Source organism: Macrotis lagotis, chromosome 1 (assembly GCF_037893015.1).
Source record: "Macrotis lagotis isolate mMagLag1 chromosome 1, bilby.v1.9.chrom.fasta, whole genome shotgun sequence".
Taxonomy (NCBI): Eukaryota; Metazoa; Chordata; class Mammalia; order Peramelemorphia; family Peramelidae; genus Macrotis; species Macrotis lagotis.
The window spans coordinates 456,999,474-457,019,287 of NC_133658.1; the positions used below are offsets into that span (position 1 = coordinate 456,999,474).

Consider the following 19,814-nt stretch of genomic DNA (forward strand, 5'->3'; position numbering starts at 1 on the left):
TGGATTTGGACCTGGGTGTTCCTGGCTCAAGGACCAATGCTGTGTCCACCACTCAGCCACCCCCTACTATTATTACTATTTTATTTTGGGTCTCTTTTTTTCTTCTTTTCGGTTTTTGCAGGGCATTGGGGATCGGGTAGTTTGCATGTCACACAACTGGGTGACTGTTGGGTCTTACAGGGTTGGATGTGGGCTCAGGTGCTCGTGGCACCAGGGCTCGTGCTTCGTCCATTTCACCACCTGGCCATACCTACAATTATTACTATTATTTTTTTAATTTTAATTTTTTTTCTCTCCCCTTTACTTTATCGCTCAAGAAAGTCTATATTTATGGGGGGGATATTTCGTTTACTCTTAAACAAGAATATTATATTAATGTAAAAAATATTTGTACAAAATAAAAATAAAAAAATGAAATTAAAAAACAAATCTAAAAACAAGGATATGATTTCTCTGTCATCTTATTCAATTTGGATCAATGTATACCATGGAAACAATGTAAAGACTGACAAATTGCCTTCTGTTGGGGGGGGGGAGGGAAGTAAGATTGGGGAAAAACAGTAAAACTCAAAATAAATAAAACCTTTAAAAAAATTTTAAAATAAATAAATAAGGGTCTCGGACATTTACTTGCCTTATGACCCTGGGCAAATCACTTAATCCTATTAACCTCAGTTTCTTCACCTGTAAAATGAACTGGAGAAGGGAATGGCAAATCATTGCAGTATCTTTGGTCAAGAAAAACCTCAAATGGGGATCATGAAGAGTCAGACATGACTGAAACAACTGAATAACAGTAATATGTATATCTCTCTCTAAAATCAGAATGTAAGCTCCTTGAGAGCAGGGTCTTATTTCTCTTTTGTCTTTATATCCACAGTACTTAGTACATTGCCTGGCACATGGTGCACAACAAAACTCTGTTGAGTTATTCATTCTTAGGTTTATATAAGAAAGCTATTGGCATGACCTACCACATTTCAGAAAACTCATGGATGTTTTTGTCCTTTGTCCTGACAACAGAAGTTGATGCATGACAAGGAGTAAAGGGAGCTGTGATTAAGTCACCAGCCTCACTTTCTCCTCCATAGCCATCTGGGGTCAATGGCCAGATATGAATCAGTCAAACTGAAGTTGGTCCTGAATTCAAGGCAATCAGGGTTGAGTGACTTGCCCAAGGTCACACAGGTAGTAAATGGCAATTATCTGAGGCTGGATTTGAACTCCAAGCTTCCTGACGCCAAGGTCAATGCTATATCCACTGTGCCACTTGGCTGCCCTATTTGATTCAAACTGTGACAGATTCAGAGTATAAATTGGGACTTTTTTTGGACATGGAAAATGTGGGAATTTGTTTCACTTAACTATACATGTTTGCTATCAGAGAATTTCTTTTTCTTTTTCTCAATAGTTGACTTGAGAATACAGATATTTTGTAATTTACAATGTTTGTTGAGGTGTATTTATTAAGATAAGAAATTCTTTTGTTGGAAAATGTTATTTTGAGAAAAAAAAATCATGAAGTCTAAATGTAGACCAAAGTATATTATTTTCACCTTTTTTTTTAGGTTTGTTTTTTTTTGCAAGGCAAACAGGGTTAAGTGGCTTGCCCAGGATTTGAACTCAGGTACTCCTGACTCCAGGGCTGGTGCTCTATTCACTATGCCACCTAGCTGCCCCTTATTTTCACTTCTTAAAACTTGTTCAATGCTTTTCTTTTTCTCAGTTTTTTCCCCTTTGAGTTCTGATTCTGCTTTCACAACATGACTAATATGGAAACATGTTAAACATGATATATGTAACATACACATAACCTATATCAAGGGAAGTTAGGAGGAAAAGGAAGGGAGATAGAAAAAGGTAGAACTCAAAAACTTACAAAAGGATGAATGTAGAAAACTATCTTTGCAGGTAATTGAAACAATTAAATAACATTTAAAAAAAGAGAAGTTCATTATCCAAATTTCTGGAGAGCAATTTGAAATTACACCCAAAGGGCAATAAAAATGTGCATACCCTTTGATCCAGCAATACCACTACTGGGTCTATACCTTGAAGAGATCATGAAAAAGGGAAAAAACATCACTTGTACAAAAATATTCCTAACAGCCCTGTTTGTGGTGGTAAAGAAATAATTGGAAATTGAATAAATGTCCATCAACTGGGGAATTGTGGTATATGTACATTATGGAACACTATTGTTCTATTAGAACAATATTAGAAACCAGGAGGGATGGGAATTCAGAGAAGCCTGGAAGGATCTGCATGAACTGATGCTGAGTGAGATGAGCAGAACCAGAAGAACATTATACACCCTTCAGCAACATGGGGTGATGGATCAATCTTAATGGTCTTGCTCATTTCATCAATGCAACAATCAGGGACAATTTTAGGGTATGTGCCATGGAGAATAGCAATCTGTATCCAAAGAAAGAATTGTGTGGAGTTTAAACAAAGACCAAAGGCTATTTATTAACTTTAATTTTTTTTTAAAAAAGCTATCTTATTATGCAATTTTGCTATCTCTTATGTTTTATTTTTTTCTTAAGGATTTGATTTCTCTTTCAACACATTCCATTTTGATCAATGTATATAGCATGGAAACAATGTAAAGACTATCAGACTGCCTTCTGTGGGGGGTTGGGGGGAGGGAAGCAAGATGGGGAAAAATTGTAAAATTCAAAAAACAATTAAAAAAAGATAAGTTCAACAATTCTGACTTGAATTTACCTTTACCAGTGTATTAAACGTAATGCAATGTTTAATTTGCATTGCTAAAGGTTTTTGTATAAATCTTTTTTTTCTGATTTGATTTCCTGAAAATGCTACTTTTAAAAGTGGTATTTAAGGGAGTATCCCTTTAGCGATCTTTACATGCCCTTATTAACATTAAAGGTTTATTATTATGACTTTTTGCTTAATGCCATTTTACTTCTCAAGTATGATACAATTCCAGAAATTACAAGACTGCGAAGGCTGTGATCTGATGGAGGTGAACTTTTCTTCCTATTAATAATATATCCTTTCTGGAGAATCACTGAGTTTCTCAGGTACAGCTCCAAAAGGAGTCAGAATTTCTTCCAAGTATTCCCATTCAACCTCACAATATAAAAGGAAAAAAAAACTTTCAATAATCTTTGCAGGATAGCATTTTGCAGACAATGACCTGGTAATCCTACATATAAAGAAGAAATTTTAAGTAGTGTGTATGCAAAATTCTAATTTTAAATTATTAAGTATAAAAAGGCAGAGAAGGGAAGCCAGGTGGCACAGTAGATAGAGAACCGACCCTGGAGACAATAGTAGCTGAGTTCAAATATGACTTCAGACATTTAATAATTGCCTAGCTATGTGGCCTTGGGAACTTAACCCAATTTGCCTTGCAAAAACCTAAAAAAAAAAATGCTTTCTTACTAGTCTTATGGTTACAAGTTATTGCTATGCCTTTAGTTTAGTCCCTATCCCTTCTCCAGTATCAGCAATTTCCAAAGCAAGTATCACTTATTAGGAAGGAGAATATTTTCTAATTCTGGCTTGAGTTCTTTCGAATTCTCAAATGCCTAGACAAAAGACAAATTCTACAAATTACAAAATTCCATACAATTTATGTTCATTATGTTTCATTGTATTGCTAAAAGAAACATTCAACTTAGGAGATCAGTAACAACTCTTTTACTAGATTCAAAAAATGAAATTAACTCTTGGCTCTGATTTGTCAACTGTCATGTTAGTCCTTCATTTTCTTTTTCTTTTTTTTTTTTAGGTTTTGTTTTGTTTTTTGTAAGGCAAATGGGGTTAGGTGGCTTGCCCAAGGCCACACAGCTAGGTAATAATTATTAAGTGTCTGAGACAGGATTTGAACCCAGGTACTCCTGACTCCAGGGCCGATGCTTTATCCACTATGCCCCTTAGTCCTTCATTTTCAAAGAAGAGCATGTCAACAAAGAGGTGATGACATGACACGCACATGAATTATATTTGAGTGAGGGGTTGCTGTTTGTTCTTCATTTTCTTTTTTTTTGTTTTAGTTTTTGCAAGGCAATGGGGTTAAGTGGCTTGCCCAAGGCCACACAGCTAGGTAATTATTAAGTGTCTGAGGCAGATTTGAACTCAGGTACTTCTGACTCCAGGGCCGATGCTCTATCCACTGCGCCACCTAGCCGCCCCCTTTGTTCTTCATTTTCAAAGAAAAACATGACATTGGGGGTTGATGTCATGACAAGTACATGAATTGGATCTCAGTGAAGGGGTGCTATGCTAAGTCACCAACCTCACTTTCTCTTCTAGAACCAACTGGGTCCAGTGACCAGATATGAATCAGGAACCCAGAGATGGCCCTGGATGCAAAGCAATCAGGATTAAGTAGCCTGCCCAAGGTTACATAGTGAGTGTCTGAACTGTCAAGTCCTCCAGACTTCAGTCATTGTTCTAACCACTGTACCATCTAGCTGCCCCAAACTGTAACACTGCAAGAAAGTAATGGTCTTTGAACCTGTTTCTTCATCTGTAAAATAAAGTTAATACCTGGACAAGTTCTCATAGGCAAAGAATTGTGAAAACTTTAAAGTACTATAAAGTTGAGTAATAATTATTATTCAACGAATTATAAGCTTTAATACTAGAACATGAGCTCCTTAAAGGTAAGAATTAAATAACTTTGGGGGGCTGTTAGGTGGCGCAGTGGATAAAACACCGGCCCTGGAGTCAGGAGTACCTGAGTTCAAATCCCGGACTCAAGACACTTAATAATTACCTAGCTGTGTGGCCTTGGGCAACCCCTTAACCCCAATGCCTTGCAAAAACCTAAAAACAAAACAAACAAACAAAAAAAGAATTATATATCTTTGTATCTGCTACAGAGCTGACAGCATGATAAGACCCTAGGAGTACAAAAACCAAAAATGAAATGATTCCTACTTACATTGAAAAAAATGGAAGTATATGCTAAAAAAAAATACTCAGCAAAGATTTCATGGATGAAAATTTCTAGCTCTCAGAATTAAAAAAAAACACCTTAAAAATATCAAAAATAAACCATATTAGGCTTAACATAACACTGAAAGAATATACTCCCAAATTCAGACCTCAAAAAAAATCATATTAACCAAATTTCTTACTGAGTAGAAAATTATATTAAAATCAAATACTGCTTCTGAATCTCTGATAAAAATACGAGAACAATTTACCTTTTTTGAATATTTCCTTACAGTTAACTCACATCTTTGCAAGTCACTCAATATGCCATAGCTATTACTTCTCAATTATTCAAGTTATCCTGACTCCATGGCCAGTTTTCTAAACACTATATTAGGCTGCCTCCTGAAGTCTTTTGCATAAACTTAAAAGCACTGATAATACTTTGATAAAAGCAACTTCAAAGATCATTTTGTTCACTGATCCTGTCCAAATAATATATAAAACAAATGTTTTTCAAAGGCATTCACCTCAGTCATAGAAGTTATGTGGAGTGTCCTGTAAATTTCTCTTCTGTTTGCAAATGACAATATTGATTGCCACAAACCCACATATGTTACAGGGTCAACTCTATGAAATCTATAATCACTCAAGATAGGTCAGCCCTAACTATCTGTACAGTAAAAACTAAATGGATGATGCTGCTGCCTGTTGTCTAGACTAAACTCTATAGCTCAATGGTGGGTCCACTGAGTTAGTCCATCAATGTGCAAGAATGCATTAGGTGTAAGATTTGCACTTAAAACAATTTCAAACTCTTTCATGACACAAAAACCCAATTTCTAAAAACTTGACATATATTCCCATGGATGCTATGTGCCTGCTAATCATGGTACATAATCTCCAAAGGGCAATGCAAAGGTTATTTTACCAGTGATTACTATGAAACAAGAAGTTGTATAAAAGATTACCCAGAAAATGAACAAGTATTAGCAAAGAAAATAAGCTGGTCACATATAAAAACAAAAGGTTGACAGTTCAGTGTTGTCCACATCTTCAATATTATATTGATGTCTATGGAATATTCACCTCCAGGAAAAGGCCTCAGTCTGCTGGATTTATGAGAGTACAGACCCACTGAAAGTAAATAGTTTGTTAAATGCTACAAAAGCTCTCCTGCTCTCTTCATCCTTCTGTTCTCAGTGTAATAATAACTCATTTATATAGTATTTGAAGATTTAACTCAAATCCCTGTCCTCAAGTAAAGGTACTACTATCTGCAAGAAATAGTACCACTATCTTTATTTCTATTTTTATAGATGAGAAAACCTCAGTCCTGGGAGGGTAAGTGATTTCTCCAGCAAGGGTTAGAGCTGAGTCTTCAAACTAAGCATAATACATTTTCCACAACAAACTACATCATTTCTTGTGTAAAGAAGAAATAACAGTCCTGCATGAGAGGGCTCAAAGAAAACTAAAAAGAATATATTACCAGTGACAACAAGTCAAGTGGTCCTGCAACACCTGCCTGAAATTGCTGCCTCAACTTCTTATCCCTAGGAGACTCACACCAAGTATTACTGGAATTATATACTCCCAACCAGATCCATCTCAATATTCCTTAACTATTTCATTAGTTTTAAGAATCTATTTCGGGGCAGCTGGGTGGTGTAGTGAACAGAGCACCACCCTGGAGTCAGGAGGTCCCAAGTTCAAATTCAACCTCAGATACGTACTAATTACCTAGCTGTGTGACCTTGGGCAAGTCACTTAACTGCATTGCCTTGCAAAAACCTAAAAAAAAAGATTTTTTTTAGTGCCACAAAATAAAAAATCATTAAAGTCCTACACTTCAATGTTCTTCCCTAAAAGTAATCCTCCAGAAAATTATGGATTTCTTTCACTCACTAAACACCCTCAAACTCAAGTAAAGATATAATACACTCTTCCAAGCTGTCCCCAATTCTTTTGAACCTCTGTGAATTATGACAAGAACACTGGTAGTCCTGAAGTCTTCTACTATGAATAAATTATAATGAGCTATCATCATCCACTCTACACCTGGCATTATACATCACCTGCATACTGAGGGCTAACAATGCCTTTAAAACTATTATTATTTATTTTGTTGTATGGCATAAAGAACACAAATGTCATTAAGCAGAGAGCAAAGCTCCCAGCTGGACTTAAAAGTCAACATCATCATAATTTATGAATTACTTCTTACTGGACACTTCAGGACTCATGGGGAATACACATACAAACTAGTTTTCCCTGTATGTTCCTACTAACAAGCACTTGGGAAGAGGTGGCTAGGTTTTTTAACCTGATATAGACTAAAATACATAGATGACTTGGAAGGTAAAACAAATATCAGAACAATTCAAAGACAATGAACCCTAGTGTTATTAATATATTAATACTTTCATTTTAGAGAGATGTTAAGTTCATAGTTTGAATTAGTATGAGACAAAAATTGTTAAATTTTAAAAAATCTAAACTTAATGCAAAATTTTTAAAAAGGCAATATAATTCTAACTGGGGAAAAAAAGTCTTAATCAGCAAATTGAAGAGCACAACTTCATTTTCAACTCTTAAGGTCTAAAGTCTGCTCTATACAAGTTAAAAAAAATTTACCCCATTAATAAATCAATAAAAATAAATGATTTTCAAAAATCTGAAGTTGTTTATGATCTGATATCATCTGGACATTTACACACAAATACCCCTATATAACAAAATAGGAAGTAGGGAATATTTAGCTAGATTTTTTGAGTCCAACTCTTGATACTCTCAGTGGCTCAAAGGGGTCCAACTATCATACCTATGCAAATGACTCTCTGACTTCAAGGACCTTTAGCATCTCAAGTTCATTATTTTCCCAATGGAATTTGTCATCTTTGACCCTAAACTCACTTCTCCAAACCTAATTCAAATGAGGATAAAATCCTTTCCAGTCACCTAGGTTCATAACTTCAGTTTTCTTTGATTCTTCTTTTTCCCACACACCACATCCAATTCTATTACATTTCATGAATTGTTCTCTTCTTACCACTACCTAGTTTAGGGCCTTCTCACCCATTAAACTTTGCCTTTGCGTTTAAAAAACATGAAAATCTGGCTACAAGATACCATGTCAGATTCTTTTTTTTCTTTTACTCACCTTTGAAAGTCAAACCAGTGTACAGTTTTTCTTCAAAATTCCATTCCTATGCCATGTTGTCACCACTCAGGCCTGCATCTCCATCAGAATCTTGGACTCAGAGTAAGGGATTTCTCTTGAGGAACCACCTCACTTCCTGGCCACCAGCTCCAAACCACACTGTTTTGCAGTCATACCCTACCTTTCCATCTCTCTTTAATTTGGTATATGGAAATATGTGGAAGCATTTCTATATTAATATTTCTATCTTTTTGTGTTGTTTTCATCTGAGTATAATTGATTAGTATTCTGAAATAGCTAGGTAATGTACAAAGATAGAATGTGTTAATGGAACCTGGAGTTCAAATTTGGCCTTAGACTAGCAGTGTATGAGTTTTCCACCATCAGCATGTAAACTAACGTTTGCTTGCATTTGCATCCCCAGATCTTAGTTTAGTAACTGACACACAATAAATATTTTTAAAATGTTTTATTTATCTTTGCACAGTTTGGCCCCTGAAGTGGAATGCACTTTTCTCCTCAACTCCAATTCCACTTCTTAGGACTCTCAGATTCCTATTACACACCCCTCCCCCCAGGGACAGGAAATGTTCTGATTTAGGCTTTGTATTCCTTATTGGCTAGCACAGTGTTTTCCACATGATTAATACTGAATTTTAGTTGAATCAACTTTACTTCAGAAGCTTAGTAATGATATTGGCCTGGTTTGAGAAACAAAAAACATGACAAGGTCAGGTAAAGTACTAATGAACGAATATGTCTTATGAAATCACAAAGTTTTCATTTATTAATGAATATATTTCTATTTAGGAAGAACTAATAAATAGAAAAATAATAATTGCATAATCATTAAACCCTTACTATATGCCAGGCACTGTGTTAATGCTTTATAAATATTATTTTATTTGATCCACACAACACTCTAGGGTAGATTCTATTATTATCCCCATTTTACTGCCAAGGAAACTGAGGCAGGCAGAAATTAAATGACTTGCCCATTGTTAAACAGCTAGCCTGAGCCTTTCTGACTCCAGTTTCAAAGCTCTATCAGTTGACCCTACTTTAGCTACTTCAGAATATAACCAACTACACCCAAAGAGATGAAAATATAATAAACAATGACAATATTAACGCACGAGCACTTCCACACCTACCAATATGCCAAATTAAGAAATAATAAAACAAATTGGGCTAATTCAATACAAATAATTTTATACAAAAGGAAATGATAGTAATTAGAAACTCGTAGTTACTAATGTAAACTAACAATAAAATATTTATCGGGGCGGCTAGGTGTTGTAGTGGATAAAGCACCAGCCTTGGAGTCAGGAGTACCTGGGTTCAAATCTGGTCTCAGACACTTAATAATTACCTAGCCGTGTGACCTGGGGCAAGCCACTTAAACCCATCTGCCTTGCAAAAAAACAAAAAATAAAAAATAAAATATTTATCATTTTTAAGTTAAATTGCTTTCACACTCAAGGATAATTCTAAAAGACTTGTGATGAAAGATGTCATCCACATGTAGGAAAAAAAATATGGAATCTGAATGCTGACCAAAGCATACTACTTTCACTTTTTAAAACTCAATTTATATGATTTTTTTTCCTTTCTTATTATTTTTTCCCCTTTTAGTTCTGATTCTTCTTTCACATGATTAACATGGAAATATGTTAAACATGACTGTGGATATATAATCTATATCAGATTACTCACTGTTGTAGGGAGGGGAGAGAAGGGAGAGAGGTAGAAAAATATAGAATTCAAAGTCTTACAATATGATGAATGCTGAAAATTATCTTTGCATGTAATTGGAAAAATAAAATAACATTCAAAAATAAACTGCTTTTACATCAGGCAAGATTTTATTCTTATGTTTCATAGAATAAAACAGAATCTTCATAGAAGATCTTTCATCTGATGCTTATTTTTAAAACTGAGGCAAAATGCTTTTGAATCTTCCCTTTACTAAAATAACCCAATGATTAAAACCCCCACTATTATTTACAAAGGAATTAGATCAGTACCTGGCAGGTCATATCATTTAACTTTTAAAAGATTTAGTTATCCTAACTAGAAAATGGGCTTTAAAATTCCAGCTGATTTTGTAAGGTTACTGTGAATTGTGGAATCTGGGCTCCTTGAATGGAAAGGTCATTCATTTTTGCCTTTGTATCCTTAGCTTACTGGTAGTGTACCTGGAGGACTGTGGGAATTTGATATGTGATTATTGATATTGGGGGGGAGACCATTTTGTAACCCAGAATCTCATATTTTGAAATGATAAATTAACTTGTAATATAAAAATCATATATATGTATTTTTAGATCTAGAAGAGGGTTTAGAGATTATCTAATCCAATTCACTCACTTTGCTGATGACTAAACAGACCAAAATGGAAAGTGAATAATAAACTAGGGAAGTTTACTGATCTTGAGAAGATCTAAATTCATACTGGACAACATTCTGAGAATCATCAGAGAACATCGAAGTAGTGGTAATGTGCTGTTCACTTACTATGCAAACTAACACCAACCCATTTTATGCATATCTTATTCAAAAAATGCATCCAATTCTAAGCTGAATATCATTATTACATAACAAATAAGCAGAGTTTCCCCCTCCCCCCTGTGATTACAGACTACCATAGGTCTAGATGTTTGTAAATCACTTATCAAAGGACATCAATTGTCATTTGAGTACTGTTAACTTAGTTTTTAGGTTTTTTTTTAACATCATGGCAACTAGCATTATACAAGGAAAGAACTATTAATAGGTTCTACTGATGAACTGCTACACTAAACATGACTTTCTTCATTCTAGAAAGTCTTAATTTGTGGGGTTTTTGGACAGTTATGATCCTTATAAGTTCTAGGCATTCGTTTTTTATATTATCTAATCTAGAAAGCCCTAATTTGTTGAGTTTTTGGACAGAATTATGATCCTTCAGTTCTAAGTATTCATTTTTCTATCTTATATACTGGATTTCCGGTAAACATCAATGAAATTAACAGGCAAATGATTTCTTAAATATAAAAAAAAGAAAAATTTATCCTTAAAATATGAACTAATACACCATCCAACAGGAATGAGTAGTAGTAATGTTAGTGTAAGTAAAGAATCCAGGGATGTACTGCTATACATATATTTGTAATAAAAACAGTATCCCCCAAAAAACAGCATACCCAATCATGCCTATGTACATGCATAAATTTCAACAATTTCCATAAAATTTTCAAAGGATATAAAATTTTACTTGAATTGTTATATTTGTAGATGAATTCTTAGTAGTTTTGAAATTCACTTAACAGTGATTTATACATAATAGATGCCTCATAAGTTTTCTGATCAGAATTAAAAAATTCAAAATTTGGTAATAAGTGCAATTATTTGTAAATATTTTATGCAACTTCAAATGGTTTTTCCTGTATTTATTAAAATTTCTCCTTGTGGAAATTTCTCTGTGTCCTTCTTAGAATAATTTCAAAGTAATAATTATTCAAATATAGGGGAAAAGGGTTCTTTTTACTACACTTGATCTTAACCAAAAGGCCGGGAAGCAATGAAAAGATCTTCTCAAGATTAAAAATACTTTGACGATCACAAAGCCCTTATATTGAATCTGTCATCTCCACATATCTTCAATTTCTCCCTATTAGCTTCTATCCTACTGCCTTCCTACTCAAGTCTCCCCCTCAAAAACCCTTATCATTGTTCCTTTCATACTAGTCTAAAACTATCTCTTCTGCCCTTTGTAGCCACTTTTTTTTTTAGGTTTTTGCAAGGCAAATGGGGTTAAGTAGCTTGCCCAAGGCCACACAGCTAGGTAATTATTAAGTGTCTGAGACCCGGATTTGAAACCAAGTACTCCTGACTCCAAGGCAGGTGCTTTAGCCACTAGGCCACCTAGCCGCCCCTGTAGCTAAATTCTTGAAAAAGGTGGCTCCACTTTCTCTTCTTTCACTTTGTTTCTTAATCCCTACAATCTGGTTTCTCATCTTCTCACTCCACTAAATCTATGTGATTTCTTAATTGCCAATCCAAAGGCATTTTCTTAATCCTCATTTCCTATGACTTTTCCACAGTCTTTCCACAGTCTCTCTCCTACATGATAAACTTTTCTCTTCAGATTTTCAGAACACCACTCTTTTCTGATTCTAACCCCCTCCTCCTGTCTCCTTTGCTGTATTTTCATCCGATCCTGTCCTCTAACAATAGTTGTCCCTCAGGGTTCTGACTTGGGCCTTCTTCTCTCATCAACTCCCATGGATTTAATTACCATTTCTTGATGATGATGATGATGATGATCCACAAATATACCTCTCCTGCCAAGTCCTCTCTGCTGACCTCCAGCCTCACATCTCCAAATACCTTTCAGATTTCTCAAACTGGATGTCTAGAAGACATTTTATACTCAATGAGCCAAACCTCTCATTAACTTTCATCCTAAACTCTTCTCATCTCCTGTCTTCATTAATCTTAAATACAACACCATCCTCCCAGTCCCCTCATGTTCACAATCTGAGAGTCGTTATTAATATTTCAGTATCTCTCACCTCCCCACCATATCCAATCTGTTGTCAAGGCCTATCAAGGCCTACTTTGTAAACTCTCAAATAGGTCCTCTTTTCTTCTCTAACAACTTGCCATCACTGTGATTCAAGATGCCATCACCACATACTTGGGATTACTGCAATAGCTATTGGTGGATCTGCCTCCTAGAGTCCTTCCCCTTTTCAATCCATCCTCCATTGGGTCACCAAAGTGATTTTCCTTAAGTGAAAATCCTCTATTCAATAAACTCCATTGGGTTTCTATCATCTCCAGGATGAAAGGAAGCAGTTTGGCATACAAAGGCATATATAATCTACCCTGAACAACCCTCCAAACCCTACCTTCCAATTGTCTCTGACTGTTCTCCATGCCTACAATAAATAAATAGGTATAATACTGGTTTCCTGGGTTTCCTTGAAGTCCCAATTAAAACCTCATTATTTCACAGGAAGTTGGATTTCTCAACCCCTCCTAATTCCAGTGCCTCCTCTCTTTTAATCATTTCCTATTTTTTTCCTTAGCTTGCTAGCACGTATTTATTTGCTTGTCTCCCTTATTAGATTATGAACTCCTTGAACGCAGTCTGGGACTGTTTTTGCCTTTTTTTCCCCTAATTCTTACACAGTAGGCACTTAAATGTTTAACTGATTTATTAGGATATTTAAGAGTTAAAGTTTAAAATAAAAAGTTTTTTGAAAAACTAGATAAGCGTGCTGTTAGTGGAAAGAAATAGAATCTATTTACAAGTTAATTTTTTAAAGTTATCAATATGTAAATATACATCTGTTCTTACAGACAACAGAAAGCAAACTTTAGAAGACTTCAGGACTCAAAAGAACCTTAAAGGCTAGCTAATCTAACTCCAACACTGCAGAGGTAGGAGATTAAATGACTTGTCTACGATCACACTAGGATATAAATATTAGAAACAAAAACTAAATAAATAACTTCTAAGTAAAAGCCAAATCAAGGGCAATCATCAAAAGGATTATCTCCACTCTTATATCATACATACCATTTCATTACTAAACATTCTCTTAAAATACCCATCTTATTTAAAGCCTAGGATAAAATATTTTAGTTTAGTCCCTGTAATTACTTTAATAATTTTGACATATAAAATCCCATTTAATGGAATAAAAATATAAATGTATTTGGTTTTAAAGTAATGACTTTATTAATAAATATACATCCATATGATGATGTAGATACAAATCATGAACACTACTCCATTCCTATACACATAATTGCACACGAGTAGTTCAAGTTCATGGACATAAAAACATACACAGTATCTATCAGACTTTTTACAGCAGAGGACAATGTGCTGATATTAGCTAACTAGTAATTATTTTTCATCATAATTATCTGTGGGAAAAGTAAATCAAAAAATTAAAGAATCAAAGTGGTCTGATTATAAAATAAAATTTCAATGACTTTATCATATTTAATGTTCAAAAATGAAATGAATAAATGTGATTGTAGTCATATATATCTACTTGAAAAAAAGCAAAAAAAGATCCTGAAACATCCTAGAGTTTATAAACACATAGTTAAGCTATATTTAAAAATATATGTACTATGATAATATAAGAATATAGAGGGAACAAAACCTGTCCAGAAATGAAAAATCTGTTCATCAAGTATTCTGAATTATTCAATTTTACTGAAAAAAGTGTGATAAAATGTTATTACACAACTACTAGTAATGAAGTACGGAACTGCAGTAACTACTATAAGCACCTGAATTGTCTGTCTTTAAAGCTTTTTAATACGTAAAAGTAAAGTTTTCTTTTTATGTCACATCTTAAGATTATCCTTACAGTGGACTAATGACTCATCAACTGGATCCAGGGCTTGTTTTTGATTTAAAAAACTCAAAGATCCTATTTTAGAATAATTGTGCATATAATCACCATTTGTCCACAAAAACACAAATACTCATCAATTTAGACTGAATAGTTAAATTATTTTGATAAATGTTTTAAAGGATAATGTCAAGGGTCCTCTCATAGTCAACTTGAAACCTGATTTTAAAATAGAACCTAAGATATTAAATATCAGTCTTCTATCAATGCCCTATTAATTTTTTTCTGCCAATATGTGGTGCCAATAATTTTTAAATATCCAGTGCAAGACTTAAGATAGTAATATCATCTGATCCTAAAGATTAGTTAAGCAAAAAATAATTTTTTTGGCAAATCCAGGGTAATGAACATATGTATTAGCTCCTATTTAAAATACTAAAGCATTTATTTATTTATAAATAAGGCATAAAAACATACTGAGAAAGAAAAAATATTAAAACAAAGTTATTTGTATTTTAGATCATATTCTGACCAACAGTGTTAATACAGAACGGTGAATCCTATTTTATGAAAAGCAGAGTTACATAGTATTAAAGAAGCAATTCACGTTTCAAAAAACGTTCATATTATGGGGGAAAAGGTCTTTCTTTTTCTCACTGACCATTTCAAGGTAAAGGCAGTTTTTATTTTTAACATGCTATTTCAGTGTTTATCATAAAAAAAGACAGTGTTACCAAAATCAAATTTAAAAAAACCCACAATGTACTTGGTAGAATATTTAGAAGCAAAATATATTTTAAGACTTCCTTCTCCTAGACTTCTTTTTCTTCAGCATGGCACCAATAAATTGTTCAAAAGAAACTGTAATCAGGAGATGTTCAGCAGTGCACAAATCCAATTTTCTAGGCAGCCTTTCACATGAACTGCAAAAGTAGGGTTCTAATTGGTATTATCCATAACTTTTGCCCCCTTTTTTCCTGACATTATTAAACACCATAACAAACATATCTTCTTTAGCTGATTTCATTGTTTCAATATATTAGAATACAAAATCCATTATACTAGTGTAACAATAATACATCTGTATTTCCTTCTGACACACAGCACAGCACCATTGAGTAGATGAATAAAGGGAAATACAAAATCAAGTGTAAAAAAGAAATTGACAAGAAAGGAAGAAGTGGATTTTACTCTAAAGTATAAAGGCATCATGCAACCAAATCTTGGCAATGGATTGGGTCATTCCCACAATTAAATCATTTGTTTTCCAAACTAGTTCAAAAATTTCAAAGTACTGCTAGGCATAATCAAGTGAAACAGCTAAATGACAATTACATTGTGATTGTTAATGACAATAAAAGTATGTGTGTCAGAAGTTACACTGTTCTGAGTAAATAATTAAAGAGTTTATATTTAAATTTGTTAAGAATTAGAACACAGGATCAGATTCAAACACCTCAACCTGAAGAAAGTCTGGTTTAGTAGCAATTTAGCTGCCATTAGGTTACAAATCAATATATGTAGCCATCCAAAATTGTTCTATATTGTCTGTGCAATGCAAAGATTGTTGAGGTTCAATGTCTTAGTTGCCAGTGCACACATAGTCCCCACATATAATTCAACACCTCTTACTGTAAAGCACAGCATAAAGTCCAGCTCATTATGTGTTAGGCATCACTGGAACACCTGAAGGCTTGCTGCTTTTTTCCTAATAAGAAAGGTATGAAATATGATATCCATTTCTTATGTCATCATAATTGCAATCAGATTTTGTATTAAATAACAGCAAGCCCAAATATCACAATTTATTTACTTTTAAAGTTCTAAATTATTTCAAACATTTTATGGAAATGCAAACCTACAACCATCAGAAAGTCTCACAGGCATTTGAAATTACATATTCATTCTAAACGTAACCTAAATTTTTGTGGAAATTTTCTCTCAAACCCAAGTATGGTATGTTTAACTCATCTTAGAGCTATTCAGAATAAAGTAAATATATATATATATATATATAGGACACAGAAGTTATTTTCAAAATTGGGGAATAGAAATTTTTTCCCCTCTTTTTTCTCCATATATATATATATGTGTGTGTGTATATATATATATATATACACACACACACACAAATATATATAAATATATATACACACACGTGCATGCATATATATATATATCTACACACATGCACACACACGCACACACACGCACACACACACACACACACACACACAGACACACACATATATACAGATAAACTTTTCCATATGTAGTTTTGTTTTTCAAACAAACAGTTGAAAATGAAACATTTCTTTTGGATTATGAAGTGGTCTCAATGCAGCCAGGAAAGGTATTTCTAGTTTAAACAGCCAACATACTTTTCCACCTTTCATGCATAGATGTGATTCCTATAAATTTCTTAATATTTTGTTTAATAATGTTTATTCTAGCTTGCTATTATGAATCTTTAAAACATGTCCTTTGGTAGATATAACTTAATTATAGTAAAAATGCTACTATATTGTGATAAATTATTCTCAAAAAATCTAGAAAAAATTATGAAAATTTTTGCAACAATAGAAAACAAATTCAATGTGTAAATATACTAATTCTTTCAAATCCATTAGCAATTGCCATCTATGCACACAAAAGGTCAAATGCAGAGGCTGTAATTATATGCAGACTTTCAAGAATACTTCTTTTTACATTACATTAATATTCTATTCTTAGAATGAATTGCATCATGTTAAAAACTTACTATGAAGTTATTTATAAAATAGCTTTTTAATATTATTTGTAGTGTTTGGTATACATGCTCATAGGCAATTATAACAACACACAGCAGATTCCAATAAGAGTCCTACTGAATGACCTGCCATCATTGAAAGGCAAATACTAAAGAAAGAGATTTTGGAACATCAGTAAAATTAGCTAATGCTACAGTTCAATAAATAAGAAGATGCTTGAACTAATCATTCTTTAAAAAAAAAAGTTTTCCAAATTTCTGAATGTCTACAAACATCTACGGTTTATGTAATTGCAAGAGTAGACAAATCTGTATGCTTTCAACTTTCATAAAAACAAATGCTACAAAACTCAAATTTGTTATCCTAAATGGTATGAAATCATTAATTTATTTTGTTTTATCAATTAAAAATTCCTCTATGTTGAAGACTTATTTCATGAGTCAATAGGCATAAGTATCCTGCTTATTTCAACTCCTTAGTGCATAACTATCCATTTAAAATGGTTCGACAGTAGGAGTGAAACATGAGACATAGGCATCACTCTCTAAGGGAAAAAACAGAAATGATTCAGTTAGGAGTACTCTTAATCCTATGTACAAACACTGAAACATACTCATACCCTTTCAGCATTTACTTGGTCAGCTGTCAACATGTGGTAGTCTTCGATCAAAACAAAACCCAACAAATTTGGAAACCCCAAGTCATAAATCATGTACGTCATAATCAAACCTACATGAGACTTTGGTACCCTTTTAGTCCTCATTTAAAACCATGATCTTACTTTTCTGCCTCTTTTATTCATTGGGCTGTTTGACCTTGCTGCTCGTTTCCCCAACTCCATGAATTCCTCGGCTATGTACCATTGGATAAGGAAAAGCTGCACTGCCACAACTATAACCTAGATTTGCAAGTCGTGATAGAGCTTTAATGCTACCTGGAGGTCTCCCTGGGCTGACTTTGTATCCTGCAGCTTTAGTTGTACCCAAAGGCCTGCCTGGACTTGTCTTAAATCCAGCTGCTTTGGTGGTTCCAAGGGGTCGGCCTGTGCTGGTTCGGTATCCCGCTGATTTGGTGGTCCCAGAGGGCCTGCCACGTTTACCAGATCGATTGAGGTTTTTCTTTTTCTTGAGTTCATCTTTTGTCTCTATGCTTCTGCCACTTGTGGCCTGCAAGTGTGTTTCATTTAATGGGTCTTGCCTCTGGCAAGCAATTGGTTTGTGGCTGACCGTGTGGCTGTATTTGCTTTGCTGAGAGGAATATAAGTCAAATTGATCAGCAGATCTCATATTGTCTTCATTGAGGCAGGAAGCCTTGCCAGGCCCACAGAAAGCAGTATTACCGCTGGCAACAGGATGCATCATTTTCTACCCAAAATAAAAGGATATAAATAGGTATAAATATACATAAACATATATTTATGTCAATTGTTAATAACAAAAGTTTCTGTTACAATTAATATTTAGGACACAGGCAAAATTCAGAACACTTTAGTACATATATACATATGTATATACATAGGTATGTATATATATCATCAGATTCACAAAAACAAAAGGAAGTAATAACATGATGATTTAGGCAATACTATACACAATATTATACACAGCACCTCTCATGACAATTCTGGTTAAGGATCTCATCCAACTAAACAAAAAAGAATATGAATTAAGAAAAAGACCTAGTAATCTTGTAGACTCATCCTTTTATTTTTAACTACTAAAAATACAGAAGGGGTTAAATAATGAAAACTGTTAAAATAAAAGCAGAATCATGCTGACATTCCTGGATTATTTTCCATTCTCTTTTATTATAATCTACACAAGTACTTTTCTCATTTCTTCCTAACAGACCACAGTTCCTGCATAATAGAAGCTTCTTCATCATTATGATTTATTATTTATACAGTCGTAAATGGCACTTTACAATAGATGGAATATACCAAACAAAGAACACACTCCCTTGATCTAAGAAACTCAGTCTCGTCTAAAAGTAAACATCTCATCAGAGAGGATGCAATTTTAAAGGGAGGAATAAGCCTACCATTCCATAAAACAGGTTCATTCGTTCATACAAACAGCTGAGATGTGCAGCACACATGGCTATGTTAATAATACACTTTCTTTGAGCATACAGGCAGATTCCTGGGGCTGAACTTAATGGTTGAATGTACAAGGGTACTTCTTCATGTCCATAAATATTTCTACCTCTTTTCTTGTAGAGGCATTCTAACTTATTAACAAATAAAAGTCTATGTTATGTCTTGAGCATATCATCCTTCCCCAATCCATGCCACATGCTTTATCTTCTCAAAAACTTAACAGTATTTAAAAACAAAAAACAGAGTTCTAACTGGCAAGACCATTTAGATAAACAGGAAATAAGGATTTAGGAACCAGAGCAACTTGTTGCATTATGAGCTCTTATACAGATTTGAATTAAAAAGTCAAAATATAGGTAAGACTAGGTCCTCAAGATCCTACAGGATATTTGACTACAATGATAAATACAATAATCTATGTGATGTTCCTTAAGTGTCCTTATGATAGTTACTGCTACAGTATAGCAATAATAATAATAATAATAATAATAATAATAATAATAATAATAAATGTATGCCAAATAATA

At 33.8% G+C, this 19,814-nt stretch overlaps 1 protein-coding gene across 3 annotated transcripts in view; it reads right to left on the minus strand.

Moving 5' to 3' along the window:
* C1H5orf24 (chromosome 1 C5orf24 homolog) overlaps positions 1 to 19,814 on the minus strand; it is a 73,829-nt gene that overhangs the window by 49,121 nt on the left and 4,894 nt on the right. Inside the window, exons 2-4 of one of the 3 annotated variants that reach the window (XM_074213532.1) lie at positions 18,124 to 18,553; positions 16,072 to 16,147; positions 533 to 15,362 (exon numbers count right to left, since the gene is read on the minus strand). In XM_074213532.1, the coding sequence (XP_074069633.1) occupies positions 16,107 to 16,147; positions 18,124 to 18,550 (468 nt within the window). In that variant the 5' untranslated portion in view covers positions 18,551 to 18,553 and the 3' untranslated portion in view covers positions 533 to 15,362; positions 16,072 to 16,106. Of the gene's footprint in view, positions 1 to 532; positions 16,148 to 18,123; positions 18,554 to 19,814 lie in introns of those variants that run through there. The other 2 variants (XM_074213531.1, XM_074213529.1) reach the window with 2 other exon arrangements.